Below are 14,320 nucleotides of genomic sequence, written 5' to 3' on the forward strand. Positions count from 1 at the left end.
TTCAATTCTGACAATATCATAATTTCAAATCATATTTAAACGTAACAAAACTTACGTTCAGTTGTAGCTGTCGTCGCTAGGAACTCGGTGTTGTACTCAGATTCAAAATCAGACAGGCAGATCTTGAACAAATCGAATTCTAAAATATTAAAAGGCGTAAGGATTTTACGGAGCTTCTCGGTGCTTCTTCCTTCCAATTTCTGAAGAAATAATCGAATTGTACCTATATATATATATCCCATGCATGCTCAAGAAACATGGCACAACTCTTTGCATTGCACGTCTCGCGCATATGCGCGACACTACTCGGCGCATATGCGCGAGACCTTAAGTCTTAGTGCGTGTAATCTCGGCAGCTCGCGCATATGCGCGACTTCAACCCGCGCATGTGCGCCCAACTCTCTGCCTACCTCGCGCATGTGCGCGGCTCACGTCGCGCATGTGCGTGCAACTCTCTGCCTACCTCGCGCATGTGCGCGGCTCACGTCGCGCATGTGCGCGCAATGTTCTGTTATAGTTCCTTGGCTACTGGACACCTCGCGCATATGCGCGCCCTCACGCCGCGCATATGCGCGGGGTCTTCTGCCAAATCCGCGTATAGCTCGCGCATCACGTCGCGCATGTGCGCGAATGGCACACCCTCGCACATAATTTTGCGTCTTTTCTCGTCTTTCTCGGTCTAATCCGTTTCGTCTATAATCACATCAATTAATCACTAACTCATTTCAGATTAACAAGATAAATTTCTCGGGCCTTACAAAAATTATACATGTAGTTTAAAATTTATTTTTAATATTTATTATATGAGTTTATTTGATTTTATTGGATATTTATCATGTAATCTTATTTATTATTTTAAAATTATATTTAACAAAAAATCAATAATGATCATTTTAGTCTACAAAAGATCAATTATGATATAAAATTAATTATCTATGATATATACTTCCAAAAACAAAAAGTAAAAAAGTCATGTAGCAGAGTACGGACTTAAAAAATCACCAATACATATTAGTGTTTCCAGCCAAACAAAAGGACTAGCATATCAACAATTTGAATTTTAATTTGAGAAACAATTTTGAAAGTAAGTTATATAAGTTTTTAATTAATTTATTGGTTTAATATGATAAGATATTAAATCCAAATAAATAACAAAATGATTAAAATTATTTATTTAGGAAATCAAAATTTTAATTTTTATTATATAATTGGCATTTATTGCTAGTTTTTTTTAAAAAAATTTAAAAAAATATGGTTTCTCCTCCTTAACGAAGGCTCGCTTTAACTATTGTATCCGAATGTTAAAAACAAAAGGTCAATCAATAAAGTGTTCTTTAAGCTCTGGATTATATGGCCAAACTTGTTATCATAAATCAATGATATCATCAATAAAGCAAATTTTGGAGTCAAGCAGAGAAAAAAAGCAAATGAGTATGATTTGTGTTAATGATAATCAACCAGGAAATCCATTGCTTGTTTAAGTTTTTGAGCATTTGCGTTATTGGGCCTGGATTTATATAAATCCAAATGGAACAAACTTTCTTTAGATTCTTGTTGAACGATGGCATTTCATGATAAGTCGAGATCTGCCGGCCAACACAAAGCCGCCGTCATTTTAACGCTTGTATTTCTTGTTGGGATGGCTCTTGTGGTGGATTATCTCTGGGCCTCATCTTCTTCTTCTTTCGCATATCTAACAAAATTTCCGAGGCGCCAAACGCCACAGACGACGTTCAAATCCAGAAGGTCGGATTTTTTTATACGTAATATTGGAAGTGGATTATTCTAAAACGTATGTTTCGATTATTACAGATCGGAGACAAGATATCAGCTACATTTGCCGATTTGCCAGCTCCATCAATAGAATGGGAGCAGATGCCAACAGCACCTGTGCCTAGTTTGGATGGTTTCGCGATACAGATCAAGAATCTTTTATATGTGTTTGCCGGATATGGAACCCTCGACTATGTAGAGTTTTGGTCCATCTTTTCCAACATAATATATATATATATATATATTTCATCACATCCAATGGGTGAGTGACACCTCATCGGTGCTCACATAGATGTGCACGGTAGGTGTACAGCATATCAAAACTATATATATATATATATATACACACACACGATTTTGTGATGTTATCCACCAGCCCACTATTTTTGTGTACACCAATGAAATGACCTTGCTTATTGCATATACGATTTTGAATCGAATCTAGTGTTGTTATTTTTAAACACTAGGTGCATTCTCACGTCGATGTCTACAACTTTACTGATAATAATTGGAGTGGAAGATTTGATATACCAAAAGAAATGGCAAATTCACATTTGGGAATGACAAGGACCACATAGGTATTTGAGAGTATTGAAAATCGTTTCTTTCATACTCGGCTTTAAAATTATTTTGTGGCACAGATCTATCCAACGTAATTGTTGGTGTTTCGATAGGGCTTGTGCTGTTGTTGGTGAGAAGCTTTATGTTATTGGTGGTCAAGAGGGTGATTTTATGGCAAAACCAGGGTCGCCTATATTCAAATGTTCTCGGAGGCACGAGGTATTTGAGCTACACACTGCTACTGTTCTTTAGTTAATTTTCTCAAGATTGCTTCTTGCTGGCTGCTGCCAATGTTGCTTTAGGTGGTCTACGAGGATCAGTGTTCTAAAAAGTCCGCTTAAATTCCGCTTATGCGCGCTTAAGCTTAAAGCTCGACAAATACGTCCCGTTTCGGAGAAAAGCGGAAAAAAGTGGTTAAATTGTAGTTTGATCGAATTAAGCGTAATTAAAGCGTTTAATTAAGTGTGTTTAAGCACAATTAATCACATCTATTTATTTTTAATTTTTTTATTTTGAAGGTATGTCTTTTTATTTTAAAATAATAAATTAAGTTTATAATTTAGTTGTTTATTTTTTATTTTTAATTATGATTAAGCATATCTCATAATGATTTGACAAAAATTTAACATTTTTTAATGTGGTTTAGTTGCAAAAACAAATAAATATTGCAATTTTGAGATTTTTATGCTTTTATAAATATGAGAATTAATGCATCAAACTTACTTTATCATATTTATGTATTATTTTATCTATTTATTAGTTTGAGATAATTACAATTACACTAAAAATAAAACAATATTTTTTCACGCTTAAGCATGTGCTAATTTCGCTTCAGCTCGACATCCGCGCTTCGGAGCGTTTCACGTTTTTTAGAACCTTGATGAGGATGTGTATATGCTTGATGGTGAAATGAAGTGGAAAATTTTGACCCCCATGCCCAAACCAAACTCCCCCCATATAGAATCTTCTTGGGTGGTTTTTAATAACTCCATAATTATCGTGGGAGGCACAACTGAGAAACACCCAGTGACTAAAAGAATGATCTTGGTTGGGGATTTCATTTGGATACACTGGTAACGTTCTTATTTATTGCTAGATTTGGATGGTATATTGAGCATACTCATCTTGCTGGAGCAAGGATTCAACCTCCTGTTAATTTTACAGCAATGGTCTATTATTGGAAAGCTTCCATATCGCATAAAAACTACACTCGCTGGCTTCTGGAATGGGTGGCTCTATTTTACATCTGGACAGAGAGACAGAGGACCCGATAACCCGCAGCCAATAAAAGTAGTCGGAGAAATGTGGAGAACAAAATTGCGGTCGTGATATGCTCTTTCTTGTTCCCCCCTCAATATTCCAATCTATCACAGGCAGTTGGATTTTGTGCTGGGTCGGTCGGTCGGATGAAATATGCCAAACTAGTGTTGTTTTATTCACTCATTACTATTATTGCTAGAGTGAGAGGTATGCTTGATAATAGAGAGTTAGCCATTTTGCGTCATATTCCATAGGTGTGGCTACCGGGTAGTAGCATCGAAAAACATTGCCTACACAATTGAAGTGGGTTAGCCCCCCGAGATGGTTAATTTTCTTGAATGATTTCCTTGATTTATTCATACTGCCTTTTATTTCAGGACAAGTAAATCTTGTTAATTGATTTTATTCATTTCTGGAACAATTTGTACGTTACTTTTCATCAAGTTTAATAATTTCTGTCCCGGTTTGTACGTAGTGATTTCTACTAATGCCCTCGCCTTTCTTCAAACTCGTATGTATTTGGAGGGCAATGTTGCCAGTTCCCAATTAAAATACTTTACCATTTAATGAGACTTGTGTATAGATAATTATTGCTGTTTTGAATATAACTACACTACCCAGACCAGACCTAAGTTCAGAGATTCGTGTGCTTCTATATCTTCGTACGTGTATTTCAATGCTCCGTGGATACTTTTCTTACTAGCACAACAATTAATGAGCAACTGTACAAAGTGAAGGAGGGATGTTATGCATGAAAATGGAATGCAACAGCTAAGTATTCCAGAAAAAAAAATGAAGTTACTTGGAGAGATCATTATAGCCATTAGATCGACCTGAAAAAGGATTATGAATTGAATGAAGGTCAGTACCAGAGCATATCTAGTGTAAAACGAAGAATGAGATGTATTCTTACAAAAGCCACAAGGAAAACGCAAATTATTGTTACGTCATGAACCTCGTTTAGCCACATCCCATCTGAAGCACTTCCAGACTCCAGCAGTAGAAGGTACACAATGGACACATTAAAGAATCTGTCGAATATCACTAATTAACATTGATAATGAAAGAAATGCTTAGAAAGATAAAACATTGCTTAATCATAAAAAGAGACGGAGAGAATACCATTTCAGATTTGGGGCGTAAGGAGCGGGGCATGGGGATACAGAGTGATTAGGTAGCAGGTTTATTAGGTCTACTGTTGCCTGCAAGCATGCCTTTAATATTTTCTTCTCCAACCTGACAAGTTGTGTTGCTACTCGTCGTTTCGAATTTAAATTGCTATCTGCAAGCTACAGTAAGTAAAAGGCGTAATTGGAGCATAAAAATGAAATGCAAAGTTAGAATAATCTAAAATCTCATTCAAAGTTACCATTATCTCGTCTTCGTCAAGTGTAGTAGGATAACCAGCAAGCCTTTTTATAAAATACTCAGCTAGTTGGTCCAAAACTGCACATTCCATACAGGGACTCACCTGTGTTTATCAGAATAAATTCTTTTATTAATATGATTTTGGGGTACAGCATGTGCCACATAATTCAAAAATTCAAAGGAGGGTAAAATGCTTAAGCACATAGCAACATGTATCATTTCATATAATGGTACCACTACCACCATGATTGCAGGTAATCCCCACATCTCGAATAATTGACTCTGAATTAAATCCAAACAATCTACAAACAGACAAAACCCAAAAATGAACTTACAGAACATATTGGCCCTCGAGAAGACAGAACAGATTGCATATCCGAAGGATCAGAAACATATCCCAGTCGCAAATAAGGAAGCATGTCCATGATAGCCTCTCTTTCCTTTCCTACGGAGACCTGTACCGAGGGTACTATTTGGCTCAAGAAATCCTCAAGGAACTGAGTACAATCAAATTAACTTCATACCTGAAAATTTTGTACTGATAGCTTTCCATTTCTTTGAGCAGCCAATCTTTTGTCCTGATATTGAGGATCCTCAGTATTTAAAGACGCCTGAATGACAGAAAAAAAAGGTGATTATCAAGACAGAAACATTCAATATAGCGAAGATGAGTGCAAAAAAATCACCTCAATCACCATACGGTCAAAAGAATTATCTTCATCCACAAAACCATAGTTTATGAGTAATTTCGAATTAGGTTGTGGTCCACACCTAGAAACAAAAGAAACTCCAAAATGAGGATCCTCAGACATACGAACAAGCCCAAAATAGACTTAAAACAAATTTCCCGACCCTCCACCCACAACAACCATGCTTTTTTAGCGGGACAGGGGGAGAGAGCGAAAAAGATTTATAACCAGACAACAATAGGTTCCCCGGATTTATAGGAACGATCAACTACAAGTTGCACAGCCCCATCAACAGCAGTTAACATCGCCTTGCAGTTGCTTCTATATGATAATAATGGTGGTCCAAGGGGAACCAATGCAAATCTCCTGGCCAAACTGACTTTCTGCATTGAAAGGGAGTTTAAAATTAGCTGCTTACCTTCCATAGCAGAACTATCACAACGGCGCCTCAGTGTTACAGTTCACACAGATTATATGCAAATACAGTAATTTTCTGTCCAAAGCTAACCTGCAAATGCACAACACATGATTGAACTGCAACAAAGGCTTGTTTGAATATCTCAAAAGTGAAAGCCTCTGTGGGAATATCATAAGGATATTGCTGCCAAATGTAAACAAATTTTCAAGATTGAAGAGGATACCAAGTAAATTAAAGAAAACAGCTGGTAGAACCCATAGAATAATTATAGAGAATACAAAACAGCTTACTTGAAATAATGATCCAGCCATGAACCAGACGGTGTCGAGCTCATTGTATTCTCTCTTGATTCCTTTAGCCCTCTCCAGGACTTCAGCCTGACCATCACCAACATGATAAATAAGAAGTCTGCACCGCAGAAAAATTATGATCGCCACACAAAAGTTGAACAATGTCGCATTTCATTCAACTTAGACTAAATACCTTCGTAGGGCTTCCTGTTAAGTAATCTAATTCAGTCTCTGACCATAAAAGTGGGGATTCCACTGCCAACTGCCCCCTGCCTCTCTGACGATCGAGTTCTCTAATATATGGATACCAGAAAGACTTTTTTCCTTGCTTCTTCTCATACATAAGATAAAGCGCCAAGCATGCTAGTTCTGATAACTTGTTTGTGGTTAAAAGCTCAGCTGCATAAATGCAACAGTCTTAATTCTATAATTTGGGAAAATGTGAAATTTTATGTAGTAAACGAGATTAGAAATAAACCAAATCCAGCACTTTATCATCACAAAAAACAAAAGAAAACAAAACTGAAGAATCAATGAAAAACAAAGTCCCAACTGCATGTTGACGCCTAGGGTCAGGAACGAAAAGAATATGGAAGACATCTAAAATATGAGTAAGCCGCAACTCACAAGGGACAAGAACCTAATGCATGATTTCAATAAAAGGTTTCATTCTTACCAAAGCTATTACAAAAATACACTGAAATTCACATGTAGTATGTGTTTATGGACGTTGGGTATTATAAAAAATGGAAACCTAACATAAGCATATAGCTCCAAACCATACTTCAAAACAATATTCCCCATAAAAAGATCCATTTCTTCTTCCTGAGATCCAGATCCAATTATATTCTTCCCAGCATCAGAAAATAGGCACAAAAGATTCAAAAGTATATTTTGTGTCACAAGAAGTTATATACATTCTTTCCAGGACAAAAGTAAAACAACGAGTGTCAGTTCATTTGTTGAAGACAAGCAAACGTTTTCTTACTAAACTGCAGGAGGAACCACAAATTTCTGAGTTGCCAAAGCCACCACCGAATGCATAACTTTGGGATAAAATTTGAAACTAAGTTCAGGTTCAATGACAGAAACAAATTTGAATCTCAAGTTTGGCAATAAAATAGAAAACTCACTTAACGTAGCACAAATCAAGGGAAAGAAATATAATCGGAAATAACGCCTTACCAATAGTCTCATTACCCAAAACCCTCTCAAGTGTTACTACCAATGAATTAGGTACAGAAAATGCGACATCACCTTCCTATAACAGTAGCAAGGAAATTAGCGAGCTATTATATTTCCTGTGGCATAATGTTGCAAATATATCTGCTTATATAAAGAGCACGTTTTTTTTTGGCGAAACATAAAGAGGCAACGCCAAAACTAAACCCGGAGATCTTCACTGGCAGCTACGAAGTGAATTGGCGCATGCATCGAATCATGAGAAGGTCTATCTTTAAGAACAACTTTGCAAGGAGGAAGTCCGTTCATATGCATCCAAGACTTTAAATCCGCGTATTCTTCCTCTTTTTTGCTTGTAATTTCGCTCGATTTTACCATTGTCTCCGAATTGGAAGCCGCGCACATGTTTCTGCAATTTCGGCGTGCGTTCAGCGAAATTCCAGAATGATGAACGAGTGGGAGACGCGGAGGTCGGAATGGAGATGAAATGCAATGCGTGTTGCGCAGACAGTCCATTGTCGAATGCGATGTGGATCGAAAATTTTGAACGGAGAATTGGATATTGGAAGCCTTTCGCAGATAATGAATTATCGTTTGGGATTGTTACTTGGGGAAACCCTTTTATAAAAATTTCATTTTTCATAAATAATGTTGTTTGGAAGGATTAACGTAAGTACTAGATTCATGTGAAATTTTTTGACTTAAACTAAAATTAATTGATAAAAAATCGAAATTATTAATATTAATTTCATAATATATTATCTATTTATTTCTATTACAGTAATATATTAATGAACATTAATTATTTTATATAATAAATCTAATATGTATTTATATATCTTTATCCTTTAATTATTTTATATATACGAAGGAAATTATGCATATAATATTCTAAACATGTTTACGCGGGTATATATAACATATTAATCCAATAATTTATATAATGAAAAACAATTTGTTGTATTTGTAAAATAATCCAATTCCAATCCCTATATCCATGAATATGTCTCGTATCCAATATAGTTTGATTTGCTTGTATTTGTCTTTGAGTAGGTTTCTTGTGAGACGGTCTCACGAATATTTATCTGTGAGACGGGTCAACTATATCGATATTCATAATAAAAAGTAATATTTTTAACATAAAAATAATACTTTTTCATGGATGACCCAAATAAAAAACACGTCTCACAAAATACGATCCGTGAGACCGTCTCACACAAATTTTTGCCTTTGTTTTTTGTTTTTGATTATTTTGTTTTGCAAGTTAAACGTGTATCTAAATTATTGAAGAAAATGTAATTAAAAAATTTAAAAGTTATTGAAAGGTCCTAATGAGAGATTGATAGAATATTAATAAATAATTTATATTTATCTAGCCCAAACGTTTTTCAGATGTCGTTAATAATCAACGAATGACAAAAAAAAAATTCTTGTTTGGATCCAATTTCAATGGAAATATGATGAGTCAATCCACTTACATGTATTACTTTTACTATACTTTTGTAAGTTTTTTATTTGCCGGATATTAAAATTTGAATTTTATTCTCTCTTCATTTTTGGTTGGACAATTTAATTCCATAATTACATCTTGAATCTCAAGGTTCAATCTCTTTATTATTATGTTAATTTGGATACTCGGAAGTTTTCCGACTACAGTCATGTTTATAAAAAAAACTATCACATTTAAATAATGTATATTTTCAATTTACAGTTTTAACTTAAATAAATTTTTGTAAACAATGATCATTATTTTCATTATCATGGGAAGTTGTTGAGTTGTTTTGAGCCAAATAATGAGGTAACGTACTTCGATTTGACAAAACAATCAAAATAGGCGAAATCATATTAGTGTTAATCTAATGTGTATTGCTTTGATTGATCTATGTAAAATTAATGTTGGGTGCAATAATTGTCCCTACTTGGTAGAGCGATAGAACCGTGGTGCTTGAGCTGCTGTGCGGTTTAAAAGATTTGAGTTGCACCATTACCAGAAGCTATAGCTTTTGGTAAAACGACAAGCGCTCGGTCCTACAATTGGTATCAGAGCCAAGGTTACGGGTTCGATTCCCATTGATTACAAGGAGTGCAATTATTGGGAGGGAGATTGTTGGGTGCAATAATTGTCCATACTTGGTAGAGCGATCGAACCGTGGTGCTTGAGCTACTGTGCGGTTTAAAAGATTTGAGTTGCACCATTACCACCAGCTATAGCTTTTGGTAAAGCGGCAAGCGCTCGGTCTTACAATTAATATATGTTCTTCAGTCATTATTCATCTACTTTTTATTTGTTAGATATGTAGATTTTTATATCAATAAAGATTAATTTAAATTTTTCGGACAAAAATTGAATCATGAAGTTACATTCATATACATTAGACTGTGTTATATTTCTCATCAATAATAAATTTATCCCTAAATAGGTCTTCTTATTATTTTAGTTTGTGTATTTTTTTAAAAAAAATGTTCAGAAATTCAATCTATAATATTGTTTTTTAGATTCAAGTCAATTGAAATTGTGGGGACCCGGACGCTAATCAGTTCTTAATCGTCATCAGGATCAATTTACTAATCAAGTAATTAGGGTCATAAAATTTTTTTCTTTTTAATGCGGAATGTAGTGAAATCAAACTAATATACAACTCAGTATAAAATAAAGTACAAGTCTCGTACCGTCTACAAATCAGTAAAACTAAGGTTCAACATCTAATTATCAAGTGCCCAAACCCTATATACATCAAAGTCCGAAGTCTCAACTCTACCACGATCTCTCCTCATCTCCTGGACCCTGATCCTGTCCCACCTGTTGTCATGTACACATACAAACAAGACAACAACCGGATAATTCCGGTGAGAATATAATCCCAGTATAAATCAACGAAACATGCAATCATATAAACAAATATAAAGCATGTAACAGGTAACAACAATATGTATCAAAATCCGAAACATAACCAATATCAAACTGTCGACAATACTCGTAGCTACACAATTTAGACTAGACTCAATCCTAGTCTAGGGATCCCGGTTTCCAGAAGTTGGCATTCCTATATTGACCAACAGTAATAGAAAAGACTCCAGTTCTATCCACGTCGATAAGGTATCGATCACCAGAAATAGAAAAAGGTCTTATTCTATCCACACCGATATGGTATCGATCACCAGTAATAGAAGGAACTCTAATTCTATCCACACCGATATAATATCGATCACCAGTAATAGAAGAAGCTCCAATCCTATCCACACCGATACGACATCGATCAACAGTAATAGAAGAAACTCAAATTCTATCCACATCGATAGCCAATCATCCGATGACAGACTTTGGCACTATCGCCAATACACTATCTTGTGACATCGTGCAATGTGTCCGTGGCGATCCCGCCACTATCAGGCACTTCTGTCACAAGATTACTCGTCTAATACCTGTTATTTACTAATCAAGAAAACAAGTACATCGATCAAATCAATGCAAATATCAATGCAATAAAATAAAGTATGTGATTTAGGGAAACTCAAATCTAAACCGACTTAAGTCGATCTACCGATACCACATTGACTTATACCTTTCGTTCGTAGTTTCGGTCAGGAATTTAACTCTGTCAATTCTTCAATCTGGCAATGGCAACATCAATGATATCATATCAATACATCTTCTAAATCGATACCAATCTGATCAACAATTCAAAATCAACGGTATAACCGCACAATCCCGATATCCCGGTCAATATAACATCACCAGATAATAATTCTCTCAACTAATAATCGATACCAATACAATCTGATATCATATCTCAGCCAATTAACTTCAGAAAGTCATAATAATTCCATAATCAGTCCGTTTCTTAATCTGACTTCAATTCGATGATGTCTAACATGTCAAGAACATCATATATGACGTGTATTCAATTTCAACAACATCATAATTTCAAAACATGTCAAAACGTAGTAAAACTTACGTCCAGTTGTAACCTGCGTTGATATGAACACAGTACTGCAGTCAGATTCAAAATCAGACGGACGGATTTTCACAAAAGGCGTAAGGATTTTTCACAACTTTCCCCTGACCCTTTCTCGGTTTTCTTCTGAAGGAACGAAGGGAATTGCATTGTATATATATATACATCAACGTACATGCAGCAAGGCAAATGGTGAACTCTACGCGCAACACGTCTCGCGCATATGCGCGAGACCTTCTGGTCTTCGCACATTTCTTCTCGGCAACTCGCGCATATGCGCAACACCTTCCGCGCATATGCGCGAGACTCTCTGGAGTTGTGATTGAACCTTCACACAGCTCGCGCATATGCGCGCCTTCCTGTCGCGCATATGCGCGAGACCTTCTGACCAATTCGCGCATGTGCGCCGATGGTACTGTCCTCGCACATACATTTTTACACGTTACTTCAGATCGTGTCTCGGTTAATCCTTTCATAATCATATCAAATTATAAATCAATAATTACAGATTACTAGGATTAAATTTTCCGAGCATTACAGAAATATATTGTCATTTAAATTAAAACATATTCAAGGTAAAATTATTTATCACAAAATTTTCAATTTCCGTTATTATCTGATGGTAATGATTACATTACTTCATTTTTCACAACAATTTTAATTAACATATTTAATTAGCAGTACATTTTTTTTAAAATCATATTTTAATTTCATTTGGATATATGATATTTATTGATAAAATTTTCTTGGTTTTTTTTATGCAACTACAATACATGTTTTTCTTCTTATTATTCTCATGACCTAGATATATTCGATCATGTTTTTTCATTTTATAATAATTTCATGTTATGATTCAGATAATTTGAATCCGTTTTTTTTTTTCAACCAATAATGATTCCTCAACACATTATTATATTATTTCTTCAATTTTTTCCGAATAATTAAACTTAATATAACACATATTAAAATTATTTCCCCTAGATTGTATATGTAAAATTGTTTAATTTATTTTCAATTATCATTGTGTTATGTTTATATTATTTTAAGAAATTATATACGACTCTTATGATTTTTCTATGTTTTAACTTTTTTTTTTTAGATTTCAAATCATATTTTTTTCTTTTTAATCCAAATAGAAATGTATACATGATGATTATCATTTATTATGATTAAAAATTATACAATTGAGTGAAATATTGAGTTGCTAATTGATATATTTTTAGTGTCATTTATTTGATAAAAATATTAAGAAAATATGATGTATTTGAAAAATAAAAATATAATTATTTCTTGATTCTTAATTATTTTCATTTCTCCTTTTTTCCTCTAATTTTGTTTTCAAACATGATTGTAAATCAAAGTTCGTACCCATAAATAATTGGACTATTACGTCGAAGTGAATGTCATTTTTAAACAAATAAAAACCATATAGGTAAAAAGTTTAATTTACATTTTAGATTTGATATATAGATGTGTGTTCATCTTTTTCACTCTTTATTATTTATATTTAGACATAATAAGATGAACTTTTACATATTATTTTAAATAATTGATTCGTCTGTTTCGTTTATGATGATTTATTATTTATTCATTCAAATTTTTGTTATTTTTAGACATAATCATCAAACACTTTGACGGAAAAACTTAAATTACTATTATTTGATTTAGAGTGACACATAACCTAAAATATAATGCAACATAGACTAATTTTGATGTTGTAGTATTTGTCATTTGTCTTGTGAAAGAATAAAATATGGAAATAACAGGTTTTTTGATGGAATATAAATGATAGTTGTGTGAGCATACTGTTGGACTGAATTTTTTTATCATTAAATTTTTTTGTGTGCCGAAAACTTATTCAAGTATGATTTAGTTAATTAAGAAAACCTCCCAAGTTTAATTTCAAATTAGTTACTAAGAACAATAATGTGTTGTCATTGGTGTTGAAAGATGTGGATAAACCAAGCGAGACTTCAAAAAAACAAGAAAAAATAAAATGAAGTAAGATCTGAAGTGTGAATGACTCAAATAAACAAAATATAAAGTCCACAAGAAAAAAATCAAGGCAAGTATTAAAGATATTAATTAACATCAAATCCGATAATGAAAAAGAAACATGAAAATCAGATATGATGATGTGATTGCTGAATTTAATCGAACAAAAAATCACAAAATAAAAAAAAGTTTAAAAATACCAAAAAGATATTGAAAGATTCAAAAATCAAAAAAGAAAAATATTGAAAAAATTAAATTATGGTCGTTTGAAATGATTATTATATCGTGAAATAACATTTGTTATTTAATAATTTGTGAAAAATTATGTGTCTATATTGATTTACAAATTTGCGACCAATATTCATAATATACTCAAGTTAGTAAGCCACATACAACACACATACTTTGCTACTAGTTTCTTTAAAAGTGTGAGTTGATTTGTCTATTGTCGAAATTGTCCTTTCATTTATTAATTGTTTATTGAATTTTTTTTAAAACTCTAATACTGCCTTATATATTGTTTTCTAACTAATATATTATATTATATATTATAATAAATTTTACTTTATTGTATTTAGTTATTGCATTCAATATTTTAATCACATCGTCACATAAATTTTGCAAATAAATTTGAGAAAAATACATTCAAACAATTGTATTCATAATTATTTCTTGAAATAATTTAAGAAGTCACTTTAAAAAATCAATTTATTGACATTATTATTTTAAAAAATAATAACAACGAAATTTAATAGATAAAATTGTTTTTCATCTTCATTATTACACCAAGTGCTTTAATTTACCACATATAAATATCTCAAATACTAA

At 33.4% G+C, this 14,320-nt stretch overlaps 2 protein-coding genes and 1 long non-coding RNA gene across 4 annotated transcripts; 2 read left to right on the forward strand and 1 right to left on the reverse strand.

The window, feature by feature from the left end:
* The first annotated feature begins 1,457 nt into the window (after nucleotides 1-1,457).
* On the forward strand, nucleotides 1,458-2,342 carry LOC142522511 (uncharacterized). Its single transcript, XR_012814484.1, has 3 exons — nucleotides 1,458-1,746; nucleotides 1,813-1,968; nucleotides 2,241-2,342. It is a non-coding gene; the product is annotated as an uncharacterized LOC142522511 (long non-coding RNA).
* A 58-nt stretch (nucleotides 2,343-2,400) lies between these two features.
* Nucleotides 2,401-3,977, forward strand: LOC142522510 (kelch repeat-containing protein At3g27220-like; the record flags this gene model as incomplete). The annotated part of the gene is given in 4 exon segments (XM_075625949.1): nucleotides 2,401-2,553; nucleotides 3,208-3,385; nucleotides 3,388-3,407; nucleotides 3,499-3,977. Coding segments are annotated over 4 exon segments (516 nt in total), but the record flags the coding sequence as incomplete, so codon positions are not given.
* Nucleotides 3,978-4,263: 286 nt separating this feature from the next.
* On the reverse strand, nucleotides 4,264-8,142 carry LOC142522509 (uncharacterized). 2 transcript variants are annotated; one of them, XM_075625948.1, is made up of 13 exons: nucleotides 7,749-8,142; nucleotides 7,545-7,620; nucleotides 6,553-6,758; nucleotides 6,360-6,446; nucleotides 6,160-6,252; nucleotides 5,880-6,034; nucleotides 5,649-5,733; nucleotides 5,487-5,573; nucleotides 5,298-5,417; nucleotides 4,964-5,065; nucleotides 4,717-4,883; nucleotides 4,550-4,625; nucleotides 4,264-4,427 (listed from the first exon to the last, which is right to left on the reverse strand). In XM_075625948.1, coding segments are annotated over exons 1-12 (1,488 nt in total). In that variant the 5' UTR covers nucleotides 8,058-8,142; the 3' UTR covers nucleotides 4,264-4,427; nucleotides 4,550-4,624. The 2 variants fall into 2 exon arrangements, with proteins under 2 accessions (XP_075482063.1, XP_075482062.1); XM_075625947.1 differs by having other exon boundaries at nucleotides 4,508-4,625.
* Nucleotides 8,143-14,320: the final 6,178 nt, after the last annotated feature.

Source organism: Primulina tabacum, chromosome 13 (assembly GCF_025594145.1).
Source record: "Primulina tabacum isolate GXHZ01 chromosome 13, ASM2559414v2, whole genome shotgun sequence".
NCBI lineage: Eukaryota > Viridiplantae > Streptophyta > Magnoliopsida > Lamiales > Gesneriaceae > Primulina > Primulina tabacum.

Excerpts from the sequence above, each read along its gene's own strand:
- LOC142522509 (XM_075625948.1), bottom strand. The coding sequence starts at position 8,057 with ATGGACTGTCTGCGCAACACGCATTGCATTTCATCTCCATTCCGACCT. Across the intron at positions 6,447-6,552 it reads TAACAGGAAGCCCTACGAAG|GCTGAAGTCCTGGAGAGGGC; the intron begins GTATTTAGTCTA and ends GGTGATGGTCAG. Across the intron at positions 6,035-6,159 it reads CATGTGTTGTGCATTTGCAG|AAAGTCAGTTTGGCCAGGAG; the intron begins GTTAGCTTTGGA and ends CTTTCAATGCAG.